This window comes from Camelina sativa, chromosome 2, assembly GCF_030686135.1.
Source record: "Camelina sativa cultivar CO46 ecotype springtype chromosome 2, ASM3068613v1".
Lineage (NCBI taxonomy): Eukaryota > Viridiplantae > Streptophyta > Magnoliopsida > Brassicales > Brassicaceae > Camelina > Camelina sativa.
Window position 1 is genome coordinate 23,203,870 of NC_141881.1, and position 17,649 is coordinate 23,221,518.

Below are 17,649 nucleotides of genomic sequence, written 5' to 3' on the forward strand. Positions count from 1 at the left end.
TCAGTGCAACCCACCTAAACAAGTAGATAGATAATGTATGGTTCGTTGTTAGTTGACTGACGATTAATATCTTCTTTTTTTGTTGTTAATTACGAGAGGTTCGAGTCTAGACCTCAATCTTTTCTATGGTCCAAAATCTAATTTTACCAATATTTTATAACATGGTGTAAATAATAGGGTGAGTACTTGGATCCAATTTGTATACTTTAAACCATTGGCCTAATATTGGTTCTAGTTGATTAATATTTTATATGCTATTTATTCAAAAAAAAAAATATAGTATATTTTATATGCTATTGGCTTTTAAACAATATGAAGCCAATATATCGTCACTCTCGTAATAACCTCTAATCATACTTGGGGAAAGCCATGAAGAATACGACCTAATTAAAGTCGTCCCGATTCCTTTCAAATCAAGCTAAATCAATCACGTCGTTCGATAATCTCTCGGATCACGTGACTCTCGTTGGATGTGTCAATTAAATCAATATATGAATGAAATCTTGAAAAAATGGCCTAATTTAATCAAAGCTGGAACGAAGTCCACATTATTCTTTAGGAGAGGGGTTGAGAAAATCTACATCGTATATTTCTATAGAACATGTATAAGTACATGTAGACACGTATACTTTTATAATCTCTTCACTCATTATTGATCTCAGTGAGATTACTATTATTTGTATATCTTAAAAACACAATAAATCTACATATACTGCTGTTTCCCGATATATTTCTATCCGTACGTATAGTTTCATATTTGGACAAAATGTATATAGTTATAACTTTTAAGTAACATTTGGACAAAACGAATTCTGTGACATTACACTATGCATTTACACATACACACACACAGACACACTGACTTAGAAGCTTGAGGGAATATATAATATTTTTATACAATCATGTCGATGTAAATTTAGTAAAAGAATGTTTATATACGTCCTTGTTAAATTGACTATCTGATGGTGACATGGTGTTGGTGATTAGCCAATTATGTCCTTACTAGGTAAATTATTTTAAAACTATTGGTTGATTCTTAGTTTAATGATTGTTGTAACTCTCATATGACCTATTATTATACGACCCTCTGTTAAACTGTAGAGTGAAAATTGATGTATGACTTTGAAATTTATGGAATGTGACTTTGAAATTTATTTCATTGATTATATATGTTCGAGTTCATACAAAGCTCCAACATAGAAAATATATTTTACTTCTAATATTTATTTGTCACAAAATGTGAACGTACAGTTTGTCAATACTGATAGACTGGATTTTATAATCGAGTATAAATGAATCGATGATGGCGTAAAATATCTCATTTAAATATGTCATAAGATCAACCAAGTCGTATAACATATTTATTCATTGAAAAGAGAAAAAAACAGTCTCCCCAACATTCTCACATTTGTGATAAAACCATTATATCGATCTGTATTTCATGCATGAATCACGATTTTGGCAATAAGACGTAATATATCTCATGATTAGTTTGGTTGTTGGTAACGATAGTATCGGTCATCGTAGGAGAAGAGGCTGAAGACATAGAGGAAAAAAAAAAAAAAATAGAGAAAACGGAGAAGAAGAAGAATAGAGGAAATTTTTTTTTTTTTTTTTGATATTAAATCTGCTCTGATACCATATTAAAGGTTATATGACTCGATGATATTATTGATTTACAGAGAAGAGGTATATATACATGAGTGTCGATGAGCTAGGGTATTCTAAGAGAGTTATGAAGAAATATACACTTAACATAAACAGAGATTCTAATCTAAGATTGTAATCAAATCATATCACGTTGATCACTCCTTAATATATGCATCATTTCATATTTTGATTCAATGTCTACAATAAACGAAAAAAGCATCTACTAAATTACTATATAGTTAGAATTACTTTTTATAAGTATTAGACTCTAATATTAAAACAAAAAATTAGCTTTTCTTTTAGTTTTCCAGTTACAAAATAAATTTAAAACTTGATTAGTGTATTACTAATTAGGTGGTGGAAAAAGAGGTGCAATCATATCAAATTTTACATGAACCGCTCGATATCGATCTAATTGATAATCCCCCCCCCCCCGTAAAGATATCTAATTTCTTTATTCAAAGTCCACTCTTTGAATCTCTGCAAAACAAAATTAAAAAATAAATAAAAAAAACTAGTATAAAATTTGGTTAGCTACGATAATACTTGGGACATTAGAAAAATGCATTGACAACTTATCTCAATTTCGGCTGATTAAACACCTATATATTCATTAAATGTGATGATGTAAGATTGGGGCAACATGTGACCGTGTTAAATTGTATACACACCATTAAATAAGCCATTAACTACTTACTAATCAAGTATACCTTCAACAAGAGTCGACACAAAATATTTGATATCCTTTATACAACTAGAAAAGAAGAAAAAATAATATACTCTTGTTGATTAGTATAAGTTCAATCATATCGATTGTTGAGAGTCTTTATTCTGTTGGTTAGTAATCCAACAAAAATATATTGGAGAAGTTTCGCATATACAAAGTAACTCTTCATCCATATATATAGTCTTATATATCTAGTACTATTATATATGTAACTACTAACTACTAACTACATGTAATGGATTCCCAGTTATATCCAAATGAATTATTGGTATGCATGTACTATGCAAAAGTTTTCTCCTACACAAATACTAAATATATATAAAGTTATTCAGTATTCGTACTATTTCTATATGATTGCAAAACAACAAATTCTGATGAATCCAGCTGCTATATTCGTTTAATCAATTAACTTCTCCTGTATATACATCTGTTTGGTAAAGAAAAACCAAAATATTCTTTCGCCAAAAAACTGAAGTCCCAATGATATATATGTATTATCAGTTATAGGACCTTTTATTTTAGTTTCCTTTAATAATTCCAACTTGATTTGTTCTACATGTAATGTGCAGTGAGCGTGAGAAGCGGGTGATTATAAAACTGAGATCTAAGAAATTTTAAATAATATAAAAAAAAAAAAATAGATTATGTAAATGGTGGTCTATATAAATGACAAAGAGGTCTCTCACATTCTCACTACTCATCATCAAGTTTTCATTTGTCTAGATCTGTTTTTTTTTTCTCTTTTCAAAATATTATAAGTTTCAAAGAGAAAAATCAAGAATGATATCAGTAGTGATTATAACTGAGCTACTAGTTGAGTACACGACGGCTCTAGCTAAACTCACCGCCGGGATTCTTCCACGGCGTACCGGAGATAGAAACGCCATAAGGATCGGTGGTTTTCTTCTTCCAACACCTTCTTCCACGTCGACGATTCCTGATTTCTCTTCTCATCTCGTCGACTTCTGATTTTGTTACTTCTTTTTCTGGTCGCATTACTAAGTTTTTGACTTCAGATTTGCTTCGTCTCTCTTTATGACCTAACCGACTGAGAGTTTTACCGAGTGTCTCGCCGTCATCTTGAACCGCATAGAGCTTTGTATATCCGTATCTAATTTTATATAGAGATAATTAATGGTTTTGAACTTTTGAAGAACTAATAATTTTTGTTCGAGCTTTTTTTTGGTTTCCATGTAATTTAGCATTTTAACATTGTCGTCAAAGCTTATGATCCTGATCTGTACTGATCTCTATTTTGTTTAATGAAATCTTGTGAGCATTTAGTCTTTATTCAATAGCTTTCACAAATCACAAAGAAACGGTGTGTTGAGTTAATTATTTGACTTTTTTTTCTTTTTCTTACATTAGTATACGATTAACTTTGATACCTAGTCTTGACATTTGAAGTCATTGCTCACGTCAGTTAAAAAGGAGTGAGAGGCATTTTGCTCAGTAATTAATTTTCCACTTATTATAAAACATAGTATGAAGTAGCCAAGTTGATAACTATGGTCGGAGACACGGAGTGGTATTAATTTATAGTTTATCGGTTGAAGACTTTGAACGTTCAACTTAGTTAATTTAATGGTGAGTTTGTAACGTACGCCATCTTTATAAAGTCGTAAGAGACAAGTGCGTTACTGTCTACACTTCCAAAGCTGTTAGAGAAAATAATACATTTGTGGGAGAAATCGTTTACTGAATTGAATCAAACGAATGAAGCCAAAAGAACGTAAGTATAAATTATACTGTATAATTTGTTTCACAAAACGCGATCTTTATGTATCTTCATTTTCAATTTTTTTTTTTCAATCTTCAAGGTAAATTATTACTCTTTCACAACTGTATATCACTTTTCTAACTGAGATAAACAAAAAGAAGAAATATATATTGCCACTTTGCCAGTACATATATATGCTAGTTTTTATGACTTAATACGCTGATAACTGAATGAGTATGTGTAGGCGAAAAAGAAAATACCAAATGATGTTTATCTGCATTTTAATTTGTATCAGTTTATAAACTTTAGATAATGGTCTTCTTATATACATTCGAATGCGAAACGCAAATATAATGAAAGCACATCACTGACATCACTTGTCTGTGATGTTTATCAATGTTTTTTAGTTATGTTTACAATGTATATATACTATTAAACTATTTCTTTTTATCATTATCTCACGCAAATATTTACGCTCAAAACAAACCAGTTGAAACTAACAATTTTAAACCATTGGTGCATGTGAGTAAAATGGATATATGTAGCAAACCATCACTTGTTGTTATTAAATTCAAATTAGGAAGATCCAAAACCATATGAAAATTATAATTTGGCGAAGCTCACAGATTGATAGCATAACTCAAGATCTTAGTTCTTTAACAAACATACCAGATAAGTCGTAAATCCAATAGTAACCAAGACTATGCACACATGCACAAAGTGCACCGAATCATTCGCTGAACATTGTTGATATCTGTTGTCTGTAATATGTTTGAAAGAAAAAAGTACATTTTTGTCTACATGATGCAACTTGTCTTACTACCATATAGCAACTTATATTAGATTCGAAAATTCGAAATATTATATATAAACATATGGATGAGGACTATATATATATATATATATAGAGAAGTGATAGCAAGAGAGACAAAGTTGGTTACATATATAATGGATGAAAAGGAGCAAATTACGGGAAAAAAAAGTGCATGACGTTAGCGAGACAAAATAAATTGTATGAAAGTTTTGGATCTTAAATTACATATATATCTTCTGTTCACGGTTTGGAAACCCTTAAGTTAAAACAAAATACTGAATATTTTTATGTCTTAAGATTTTAATCTCTTGTCCTGATAGCTTTCCACGGTTCATATATATCTTCTGTTCACGATTTGGAAACCCTTAAGTTAAAACAAAGGAGCATATTTTTATGTCTTAAGCTTTCATATATACTAATTAGTCCAAATACTGAATATTTTTATGAAAGCTTTCCACACTTCGTATAAAATATAAGTTTTAAGCAATGCAAAAACTCGAAGACTTTTTATTTGAACTACACAAGTTTGGATCTTATGGTTAATTTATCTTATTTGAAAGAAAAAGTAACCTTCAAAGTCATTTTCCAGTTAATTTTTAAATAACACGGAGGAAAAAACACAGGAACAAGAAACAAAAATAGTGATTCGGTAAGGCGAGATATGAACACTGTAGGAAAGGAATGGTTTCGTCGAGATTTGTTACGTTCGCTAAACGCGTCCTGGCATTGGCCGGCATGTGGGTCACCAAAAATCTTAATATGAATTCATTAGTAAACTTAACATAACATATTTAACTACTGTTTTAACTTTTAAGTATGCACATTGACTATTATGGCTGCAATTGACACCAATAAAATTTAAAAATTGTTCTAACTTACACCAAATTTTTAGATATATATATGAGTTTGAAACCAACCAATTGTGAGTTTGAATCCATTTTGAACCCATCAAACAATTTTCCTAGATCCACCACTGCCTTCCTTCACAAACTACAACAATATTATTAAGCACTCGTTATCAAAAAGACACACACAAAAAAAAAAAAAAAAAAAAAAACAATATACTAAGCATTTTTCTTTACAGCTCATCCTGAAAAAAACAAATACAGTATCTTTACAACAACCCATATCAACTTGCGAGACTTCATAAGACGACTTGACCATTTTTAAAACCATTTTAGTAGTATATTTTACTATTGCGTAATCAAATTCGATTGCATCGTTTCTCATCCCTCTATTGGTGGTTTGCAACCAGTTACGATCATTATTGATATCATAAAAACTACGGGAGTTGTGAAATAAATTTATTGAACGTCTAACTCCTTAAAATATTAGTACGACCCATAAAAAACTGTAATTGATACAGCCACTGACAGTTGTTTGTTGAAGACAAGTTTTCCACTAAATGTGCAGTACCATATCATATCATTTCTATCATATAAGATAGAAAGAAAACATAAACTTATCAAAAAGAGTGCAAGGTATATTATTCAGGTAATTTTGATGCATTAGTATTATATCCACACTATGTATTTTTTTTTTTATGATATATATAACTTATAATTTCACAACTACATACATACCGCAAGTAAACTACAGCTCAAGTTATTTCCAATTCCATGTGTTTGTTTAATCTAGTCTTCCTAACTAACAAAAAGGAACAAAAAATTGCATTATTAGTTAATGTATAGAACGTATAGATCTACTAGACATGTTAGATTATATACACTCGCTATTTGTACTAGTACTATATATACTTAGAGAGGAAATATGGAATACGATGTTTGAAGTTCTAGCTCCTACATCATATACATGGCACTATTCAAGATCGATAAAAATAGTTTTTAAAGTTGGTTTTAATGCGTACAAGGTCGCGGTGCGTTGGCACCTTCATGCTGACCAGTGATAGATATATACTGTAGTATTTATGAGAATCGATTACTCGAGCCCACGCACGTATTGAAATCCTCAACCATGTGGACGACTAGCTTATGTGGAGAACAATTCATGGATGTGTTCCTAGTTACAAAATGTACACCTAGATTTTCAGATACAAAATATTTCAAACCGTGAACATCAACATTTATAAGGAGTAGAATGTACTTAAAAAGGTCAATAGTCAATGTTATATAAAAAACCAAGTCCCACACTGCCACAATAACAGGCCCATTACATTAGTACATAAGTCTCTGAGTTTCTAATCACTTGAAGTTGCAGAAGATATGTAAAAATCAGAGTTAGTAAGCCATCATTGAGTCAAATCTAGTGAAACAAACCCAGCCATTATTGCATTTCTAAGCTAAAATTGAAAGAACAAAGCAAATGCCCCACAAAGGAACATGAGAAGACTCATCTTCGGATATATAAAAGGTGAAGAAACAAACACATAATGCAAACTTCTTGCTGTGCCGTTTCATTATACTTTGAAATACTTTAAAGGTTGCAAACTTGCAAATAGGAAGCAATATCATCGCATACTTATCAAGACACCGCTGGTTTCGTTTCGAAATTTGCAAAACAACTTCAATGCATTAAACCATTTCATACTGAGGAAATATCGTTACATCGCAATAATTCTCCTGAAACTAAATCGATCTGTTACTCTAAGTCATAGACAAAGAAGCTACCTAACTGATAAAGTAATAAGAAAGAGCTCTCTAATCCTTAAAATGTAACCAACCATACTTCACTTTCTCCTTAACGAATTCCACAAAGCAGAGTCATAAGCAGTGCAATGCCAATTCTGCGAACGCGATACGATCCACTCTGCACAAGGAGCAGGCTTATCGCAGATGTAACAATAACACTGCATTGTAAGATTAAAACATCAAACCCAAAATTTATTAAAAATGACCAAAAAAACATACAAAGAAGATGAAAGTGTTTTTAAAATTACCAAATCACAATCGCTTGATTTAGGAGTTGATTCAAAAGGAAATTTCAAGCATAAATGTCTTGGATGTGGATAATCTCTACAAGCCACCTGTTTACAATCATATTATGAGATTTCATCAAACTTTCAAAAAAATTACAAACCCTAATTTCAAAAAATTAAAAAACCCTTAATTCCAAAAAATAAAAAACCCTCAAACCTGGCCTGTCTCATGGATGATAGCTAAATCTTTATCACCACCCTCACGATCATCATCGGTAAAGGTAAGTCTTTTAACGTCGAACGAATCAAAAGGATCGAACTCGAGGATAAAACAGTCCTCTGTTTCTTCGAATCTCTTCATGTCTTGTCTTCTTTTCAAACAGAATATGCCTCTGAGTGGTGTGTCATCTTCTTTCACCACTTTTGTCTCCATTTCCTCTCTCACAAGTCACAACAATAACTCGCAGAGGTAGAAACGGAAGACTAGAGACTCGAAAACGTTGCCCTTCTTCCTTCCGCACGTTTTCAGGGTTAGAGTCTTAGATGGAGCAATTATAAAGGCCTTTCGTGGTTTGATAATATGGGCCTAAATATTATTAGGGCCCAATTAGATTAGTGACTTGACTTATTAAAATTAAAACTATGGTTTTTATAAAATTATAATTAAGCATGTTATGAATAATAATGTAAACACATCACTTTCTTCTTGCCCCGTACTCTATATAGAATGATATGTTACAAGCTGATACATATTGAAGTTTCGCAAATTGGGACTAGGAAACGTTACTGCTTGTCAAACAAGCTGTTAGTTCAAGGTTTGGTCTGTTCTATAAATTCACTGCAAAATACTATTATACTGGAACCCTTCAGGAAGCGTATATTTTGGCATTGTCATTTCGAACATTATCAATGCATTTCAGATTACATTACCAATCTCGATAATTAGTTCAGACATAAGTCTTCCAAAGCTAGTAATCGGAGTCATATTCATCGTAATCGGAGTCATAGTAAGAGTTCCCACTCTCAATGGTCAGTAGCTTCAGCTTCCGCTCCATAGAGTCCGCTGAAGCATTGCAATGCGAAGACTTCCACTGTGCACAAGGAGCAGGCTTATCGCACACGTAACAGTAACACTGCATAATAATATTGTTGAACTCTATACTATTAAAATACTTTCCATATTTAATCGACAAAACAGACAGTTTCATAGGAGACTTAAAAAACATTAGGCAACAAGTTAATCCATTTCATACTTCTATATTTTTTTTTCCTTACCATCTCACAGTGAGTTGCATTAGAAGTTGATCCAAATGGAAAATTCAAGCATAGATGTCTTGGATGTGGGTAATCTCTACAAGCAACCTGCTCAAGAGTTTTTTCTTTTATATAACAATTTCAAGATTATAAACGTATAACTAAACCCTAATTAATCAAAACCCTAATTTCAAAAACTCGAACCTGTCCTGTCTCATGGATGATGGCGAGATCTTTATCACCAGAAAAGTTGAGTCTTTTAACGTCGAATGAATCAAAAGGATTGAAATCGAGGATGAAGCAGTCCTCTGTTTCCTCGAATCTCTTCATGTCTTGGATGGTTTTCACGCATAAAATGCCTCTGAGAGGACTCCCTTCTTTTTCCAAAGATGGTGTCGTTGTTCTCGCCTTCCTCTCCATTGTCTCTATCCAAAACCAATTCGCAAAGATCTAAATGAAAGAGTACTGGAAGACCAAACGTTGCAATGAGAGTAAGGTCTCTATATTTTACTAACAAAAAGAGTGGTCTCTGACTTATTAAAGAGAATTGAGATGAGAGGAAGGCCTTTATGCTTTAACAATATGGGCCAACTTAATGGCCGAAAACTATAAAGTGTCAGTCAACCTGAATAAAATCATACTTGGAAAATAATACATTGTACACTGATAACGAAACATTTAACTCGTCATTCTATAATTGACGAAAATGGCACAATATTGTTGTTTTTCCAGTGCAAAACATCACAAGTTTATCAAGTTGTCAAATTTTGAACATAATTAGGGATTGAATTTTTTATCGTATGTTTCGAGTTTTTTTTATTCCGTTAATTAATATACAAGAATTATTTTTAGGAGCTGTATTGCAGTTTTTTTTTATTTATTGAAAGGTTTTTTTTTTTTTTTTAAGCTGAGCATAATTTTTCAAAAGTTGGTATTTGAAGGTCCCAAATTAATAGAGATATTCCGAGTCGATAAAAAACACGAAGTAGCACCAAAATATGGACTGACGAGGAAGTAGTGAAAATGGTATTGTTTAAGATACTACAATATGGCTAGTTGAGTGGTTGATATTGTGTCAGTCAAAATTGTACTTGTATCTCACCTATATATTATGGTTCAATAAATTTTATGATTTGGACTTTTTTTTGTTTGTGTTTATAGGATCTCCCAGGAAGTGGACGTATGATTTGGACTTTCAGATTAAGTATTTGCTGCGTCTTTCATTCTGGTCTCTGCATCATTGTAAATTTATGTGCATTATGCCCACATGACCACATGTTCACGTGTACCAAAAAATTAAATAAAATCTAAGGATATAAATTAATTGTTAAAGAAAAACACAATACCTTTTGATCCAAAAAAAGGAAAAGAAAAAGAACACAATACCTTAGATTTTATTATGTTTTTTTTTGGATAAAAGATATATACACGTAAACATGTGGCCACAATGCACATAAATTTACAACTCTGTTCATTTAATAAAATAAACAAAGTTCCTCTGAAGATCTCAGATGTTTCATGACCCTTAGAAAAGAAGAATTTGAGTATCCTGTTGCAAAAATCAATGAAAATTGAAACCATGAATTTTTGACTGCTACTTGTTTAATACTTAAATTGCATAGTATGACATATGATGTTTATATAAAACTAAAATATTTTGTTTTGTAGCTTAGCCGGCAGATTTAATAATGGCTGAGTCGAAGAAGAAAATAGAAAATAAGTGGTGAATTTTTTTATAGCTACATGTAGCTTTCAAAGCTTAGACGCTAATCCGTTTACTTATGTGCATAGTTGATCGCTAGTTTCTTTCTTTAACTCAAACTTCAACTATTCCAATTACCAAAATTCTTACAATACATATTCTATAATTTCACAATATACTTTTTATCCAATTAAATAGTATCTTATATAATAAAGTAGAGAACCACTAAAAACTTGTTTTCAGAGACTGTCACATGACATCTGTTTATTGCCATGTCTCCTTTATTTTTTGTTTCTTTTTAAAGAAAAGAATTTTGATTCAAAGTAATACATTATTGTGAAACCTAATTTACACGCTTGAGATTAGAACGAACTCGAATCGAGAAAAGAACAAGATAGAAAACGAAACGACACAAGAAGATTTAACGAGTTCGGACTTCGATGTGAAGCCCTACGTCTCGCCGGCGTCGGTACACCGGAATCCACTAACTCAGCTCAAACTCGAGCTTATACTTCGTCGGTTACAATCGCTCATATCTTTCTCTCTACAACTCTCTCTCTCTCTTTCTACAATGAAATCGATACAGTCAAAGGAAGAAGACGATAGATCTTTTTAAGGATCTAACAAACCCTCACACGTGCAAGCGTGTAACCAATGAGAGAAGAGCGAGTCGACGCTTTAGCAGATAACCGAGACTTAACCAGTCTCAATTGAACTAACCGGTTCACCAGCTAAACCAGCTTCCTGGAAACCTTCTATTCCAATTAGAACGTTTCCATCACTTGGTTAATTCCACATTAACCTTCTGATCTTTGTACTACAACCTTCAAATCTCCACCTTAGTCAAAGATCTCTTTCTTGGTGAATCCTTGTATCCAAACCCGGACACCTGCTTAACGTCCAAAACTGGACTCCCTAATTTCTCGAGACTCGAAGCATCTGTAATGCTTCCTGAAACTTCCAAACTGGTAGTACCTTAGTAAAGATATCTGCAGGATTGCTCTCCGTGGGAATCTTTACTACACTGATAACGCCCTTGCTGATGAGATCTCTCATGAAGTGATACTTGACATCAATGTGTTTTGTCCTTTCATGAAACACTGCATTCTTTGACAAAGCTATCGCACACTGCGAATTGCAATGCACCTTTACCGTATCCTGCGGAAACTCAAGTTCTTCTCCTAAACCCTTAAGCCACATTGCTTCCTTAACAGCTCCAGACAATGCAATGTACTCAGCCTCGGTAGAAGACTGAGCTACCACTTTTTGAAGAGTTGACCTCCAACTGATAGGATTGCCTCCTGCAGTAAAAACCATACCGGAAGTAGACCTCCTTTGAGTAGCATCTGACGCATAGTCAGAATCACAGTAACCAGTGACAACAAATTCTCCCTGCTTCCTGAAGCTTAAACCCAAATCAATAGATTCCCTCAAATACCTGAAGACCCATTTAACTGCTTGCCAATGAACTTTGATAGGTCGACTCATAAACCTGCTGATCAGACCCACAGGATGAGCCAAATCAGGTCTGGTACCTATCATCCCGTACATGAGACTTCCCACTGCACTTTGATAAGGAATTTTTCTCATGTAATATGCCTGTCGACTTGACTTTTCTTCAGACGCAGCCTTTAACTTGAAATGAGCACCAAGAGGAGTCGCAACAAACTTTGCTTAATCCATTCTAAACTTCCAAGAATCTTCTTTAAGTAACTCTCCTGAGAAATCTTCAACCTGTTTGTTGATCTATCACGAACAATCTCCATCCCTAGGATCTTCTTAGCCTCTCCAAGATCCTTCATTTCAAACTCCAAACTCAACAAAGACTTCAAGCTCTGGATCAAGTCTGCATCCGTCGAAGCTATTAGCATATCATCAACATAAAGAAGTAGGTAAACATAAGCTCTACCTTTAACCTTCTTGTAATACACACAACTGTCATAGTTGCTCCGGTTGAAACCAATTTGAGTCATGAACTCATCAAACCTCTTATTCCACTGTCTAGGTGCTTGTTTCAACCCATACAGTGACTTCTTTAGTAAGCAAACTTTCTCCGGATATTTCTTGCTTACAAACCCTTCTGGTTGCTCCATGATGATATACTCATCTAAATACCCGTGTAGAAAGGCCGTCTTCACGTCCAACTGATGCAGCTCCATATTATAGTGATTCACTGCTGCTAACATATACCGAATAGAGACATGTTTGACGACCGGAGCAAAGATCTCCTGATAGTCAACTCCTTCCTTTTGCGAGAAGCCTCTGGCCAGCAGCCTTGCCTTAAACCTAGGTGGATCAGAGTCTGTCATTCCTGCTTTCCGTTTGAAGATCCACTTGCAGCTTATTGGCTTACAGTCTTTTGGCCTGTCTATCAGATCCCAGGTGTTGTTCTTGTACTGAGAACTGATTTCCTCTGTAGCTGCTTCCATCCATATGTCACTATATGGATCCCTGAGAGCCTCAACAAAGCTTTCCGGCTCAGTGAGACCTCCATCTTCAGACAAAAAACACACATATGCCTCCATATCATCCTCCTCGGTGCCTATATCATAATCCCAGAACCTCACTGGCGGCACAACCTGTCTTCTGACTCGATCCCTGGCTAACTGATAGCTACCTGGGTCCTGATGACTTCCACTTTGACTTGCAACTTCGGTACTCTGAACCTCAGGATCAACCACGACCTGCTTAGAAGAATCACCCTGTTCCGGTAGAACTCCACCTTGAGAAGAATCTCCTAAGATCCTGTATTCACCTGCAAAATCAAAACTTAAAGGTTTATCAGTAGACAAAACAAGTTGATCATTACCTGTGCTGAGTCAGACTTAAAGTCCTTGAACATCACGTCCTCCTTGAAGACCATGTTCCTACTGATAACACACTTCTTGTCGTCTAGAACCCATATCCGAAACCCCTTAACACCATCTGGGTAACCAGTGAAGACTCCTTTCTTTGCACTTGGCTCTAACTTTCCTTCATTTGAATGAATATATGCTAAGCAACCAAACCTCCTTAAACCATCTAAGGAAGGCATCACCGACGTCCACATCTCCTCAGGGACCTTGAAATCAATGGCTGAAGAGGGAGATCGGTTTATCAAATAAACTGCTGTAGATGCAGCTTCTGCCCAAAACCTCTGACCGAGATCACTCTCACTTAACATACTCTGAACCTTGTTCATAATGGTTCTGTTGAGTCTCTCTGCCACTCCGTTTTGTTGAGGAGTGTAGGTGCATGTCCTGTGTCTGACAACACCTTCATCTTTGTAGAAACGATCAAACTGTTGATTGCAGAACTCCAGACCGTTGTCTGTGCGAAGCTTCTTAACCTTTCTTTCTGATTGAGTCTCCACCATCTTCTTCCAGTCAACGAAACTCCTGAACGCCTCATCCTTGGATCTCAAGAAGTAAATCCAAACTTTTATGGAATAATCATCTGTGAAGGAGATGAAATACTGACATCTCCCCAAACTCATAGGTACATTAGGAGAACCCTACAAATCAGAATGCACATAGTCCAATTTTTCCTTGGTGACATGTTGAGCTGAACCAAAACTCACCTTGTGAGTCTTACCGAAGACACAATCTTCACAGAAGTCAACTCCCGAAACTTTACTGTCCTTGAAGCAACCTCTCTTAGCAAGAACCTGAAGACCTTTCTGACCAATGTGTCCTAATCGACTATGCCACAACAGATTTTGTTCATCTGCTTGAGCAGAGACAGCCAGCTCATTCAACTCTGCAACGTGTGCTTCTGCAGACTTAGCAAACCCATCTAGAATATAAAGTGTTTGGCCCCTCGTACCCTTCATGAACACTGTACAACCTTTCACGACTTTGAGAACACCATTTTCTCTTTTAAACTCACATCCTTTCAACTCCAAAGTGCCAAGAGATATCAAATTTCGAGAAATATCAGGCATGAACCTGACATCATGCAAAACAAACGTTGTACCATCCGGGTTCTGGAACCTGATCGACCTTATTCCTTTCACTTCACAGTAAGTGTTGTTTGCCATTCTGACCTTCCCATTTGACAACTCGTTCATCTCCATGAACAGGTCTCTCTTTGAAGTCATGTGAAAGGAACAAGCTGAATCCAAAATCCACTTGTCATGACTGATGTTTTCCGTAGCCAAATTAACCTCTGATGCTACCAAACCTAATAAATCCTGAGCATCGTCCTTAACCATTGCTGCCTCGCCTTGGTTTTGTGACTGAGTATTCTTTCCCTTGTTCCTCTCTAGCCACTTGTAACATTGCTTCTTGTAGTGGCCCTCCTTTCCACATACCCAACAAATCTTTTTCCCACCATCTCTTGATTTAGACCTCTGCTGATTCTTGTTGTTGTTCTGCTGAGGGTCTCTGTTCTCTGACCTTCCTCTTACAAAATGAGCCTCAGAGATATTCTTCAAACCATTACTATCCCTAAGTTCCATCTCCTTTGATCTAGCAGCACTCGCAACTTCCTCAAACCTGATCCTTTCTCTTCCATACCTCAAAGTCTCCTTGAGTAACTCATACCTAGCTGGAAGGGAACTAAGCAACAAGACCGCTTGAACCTCATCTGGAACCTCTATATCTAGATGACTAAGATCAGCTATCAACTTCAAGAACTCATCAATATTCTCGTCTAAAGTCTTAGACTCATGAATCTTGAAATTGTAAACCTTAAGTTGTAGATAAACCCTATTTGGAAGAGTCTTTACCATAAACAGACGCTCTAAGGTTAACCACGTCTATGCAGCAGTATAACACTTTTCGATCTTTCTCAAAACCTTATCCCCAACATTCAAGAAGATGACATGCTTTGCCTTGTCATAGCGATCGAGTCTTGTAGCCTCATCCTGGATCAGCTTCTTCTTCTTTCTCGGATCTGAGTCTTCGGATTCTGTTAGCACCTGAGGTGTGTGCTCCGATAACACATCCTTCAAACCGAGGACGCTCAGATGTGCGAACATCCTTGTTCTCCATAAGGAGAAATCTCCAGTTCCATCGAACAACGCGACTTCCAACTTCGCACTCATTGTAGATCTTGATTCGACTTAGGACGAAGCCTTGGCTCTGATACCAATTTGTGAAACCTAATTTACACGCTTGAGATTAGAACGAACTCGAATCGAGAAAAGAACAAGAGAGAAAACGAAACGACACAAGAAGATTTAACGAGTTCGGGCTTCGATGTGAAGCCCTACGTCTCGCCGGCGTGGGTACACCGGAATCCACTAACTCAGCTGAAACTCGAGCTTATACTTCGTCGGTTACAATCGCTCAGATCTCTCTCTCTATAACTCTCTCTCTTTCTACAATGAAATCGATACAGTCAAAGGAAGAAGACGATAGATCTTTTTAAGGATCTAACAAACCCTCACACGTGCAAGCGTGTAACCAATGAGAGAAGAGCGTGTCGACGCTTTAATAGATAACCGAGACTTAACCAGTCTCAATTGAACCAACCGGTTCACAGCTAAACCAGCTTCCTGGAAACCTTCTATTCAAATTAGAACGTTTCCATCACTTAGTTAATTCCACATTAACCTTCTGATCTTTGTACTACAACCTTCAATTATAAAATGTTGAATTTTATCTGAAGATGTTATATCATATTGTTCAATAGTAATTCACAAAATATGATTATTTAATTATTTTACAATTTTATTCAAATTATAAAAGCTACCTTATTTTTTAATATATAGACTTTATAAATATATAAAGAAATAGCTGAATCATATTTTGTTTTTAAAAATGAAATGTATATTTAAAATTATAATTTGATGCTTGAATTTCCTGTCATATATTTATATTTATAGTAACTTTGAATGTTTTTTAAATTTATAACAAAAAATCAGTTTTTATTCACAATAATTTCTTCCTTTTATTACTTTTCTCACATATTTTATTAACTTACATATTCTATCAAATATTTTGTAACTCTTATATTTCTAATCATACCTATGTTTTAAGGCACTAAATTTTAATTGATTGCAATTATTTATTTATGTTTATGTTGACATTTATGTCACCTCCATAGTATTTATAGCATTGCAATAAATATTTAATGATAATTTTTAAAATAATAAATAATAAAATATTAATATTTAATTATTGCATTTTTGTAACTCTTATATAGTTTATGTAACTGTTATGACAATAAAAAATGATTTGTTATCAAGGTTAATGCAACAATTAATTCTCAATTAAATAATGGATTTATAATATGATCTTAGCTACAATTCTGCCAATTTTCAAATCTTATAATTTTGTAAAAATAATTTTTAGTATTCAACTAAGATTATTTTAGCTTATTTCGATATATATAAAGCATATGCTATTATGGTTATAAGAAGTGTCTTCATTCTTGAAATTTTTTTTTTGGGATATTAGTACTGCATATATATTCTTCCTACATTATGAACATCATCTCTCATTGAAGATTAATAGTTGGAGCCAACGTCTCAGCCTCTTTTATCATCAGTTTAATTTTTCTCTATAATATTTGCTATTTTGTTTTTTAGGTTTCGTTTAATTAATATATGATTTTATGTGATATGCAACAGTAGTTATTTTGAACAAAAACATAGTTAGTATCACTTAATTAAATTTCATATTCACTTGAATCCCAAACTTTTAACTTTCAAACGTCCAGTTATGTAGAGAATTCTTATTTCTTACATCATATTTACTTCAAGTATTACTTTTTCATAAAACTCTGACTATTACAAGTTTCTTACAAGTTCAACATTTGTAGATAATATGATTCTCAAGACAGCAAGAGATAAACGGAACTGCATTCTAGTACCTGAGAAAAAAGAACCAAAAACATCAAACTTTCCTACGGACTCACCCAGTGATAGTATGGACTATTACGATCTAACTTCAGACACCTGTTTGAATTTATTTAGATTTTT

General features: G+C 34.1%; 3 protein-coding genes across 3 annotated transcripts; 1 reads left to right on the forward strand and 2 right to left on the reverse strand.

Moving 5' to 3' along the window:
• The first annotated feature begins 3,055 nt into the window (after window positions 1-3,055).
• On the forward strand, window positions 3,056-3,667 carry LOC109127445 (uncharacterized). Its single transcript, XM_019232118.2, has one exon. The coding sequence runs from the start codon at window positions 3,158-3,160 to the stop codon at window positions 3,344-3,346; it is 189 nt and encodes a 62-aa protein (XP_019087663.1). The 5' UTR covers window positions 3,056-3,157; the 3' UTR covers window positions 3,347-3,667.
• A 3,740-nt stretch (window positions 3,668-7,407) lies between these two features.
• Window positions 7,408-8,315, reverse strand: LOC104729276 (RPM1 interacting protein 13-like). The gene is made up of 3 exons (XM_010448212.3): window positions 8,004-8,315; window positions 7,808-7,894; window positions 7,408-7,717 (listed from the first exon to the last, which is right to left on the reverse strand). Exons 1-3 carry the CDS (start codon window positions 8,217-8,219, stop codon window positions 7,598-7,600), a joined length of 423 nt encoding a protein of 140 aa, XP_010446514.1. The 5' UTR covers window positions 8,220-8,315; the 3' UTR covers window positions 7,408-7,597.
• Window positions 8,316-8,754: 439 nt separating this feature from the next.
• Window positions 8,755-9,460, reverse strand: LOC104753933 (RPM1 interacting protein 13-like). The gene is made up of 3 exons (XM_010476115.1): window positions 9,245-9,460; window positions 9,062-9,148; window positions 8,755-8,919 (listed from the first exon to the last, which is right to left on the reverse strand). The coding sequence occupies exons 1-3, from the start codon at window positions 9,458-9,460 to the stop codon at window positions 8,755-8,757; spliced, it is 468 nt and encodes a 155-aa protein (XP_010474417.1).
• Window positions 9,461-17,649: the final 8,189 nt, after the last annotated feature.

Coding starts and splice junctions, on each gene's coding strand:
- LOC109127445 (XM_019232118.2), top strand. CDS start 3,158: ATGATATCAGTAGTGATTATAACTGAGCTACTAGTTGAGTACACGACG.
- LOC104729276 (XM_010448212.3), bottom strand. CDS start 8,219: ATGGAGACAAAAGTGGTGAAAGAAGATGACACACCACTCAGAGGCATA. Junction 7,895..8,003: donor TCATCCATGAGACAGGCCAG/GTTTGAGGGTTT, acceptor GATTGTAAACAG/GTGGCTTGTAGAGATTATCC. Junction 7,718..7,807: donor AATCAAGCGATTGTGATTTG/GTAATTTTAAAA, acceptor CTTACAATGCAG/TGTTATTGTTACATCTGCGA.
- LOC104753933 (XM_010476115.1), bottom strand. CDS start 9,460: ATGGAGAGGAAGGCGAGAACAACGACACCATCTTTGGAAAAAGAAGGG. Junction 9,149..9,244: donor TCATCCATGAGACAGGACAG/GTTCGAGTTTTT, acceptor ACTCTTGAGCAG/GTTGCTTGTAGAGATTACCC. Junction 8,920..9,061: donor ATGCAACTCACTGTGAGATG/GTAAGGAAAAAA, acceptor ATTATTATGCAG/TGTTACTGTTACGTGTGCGA.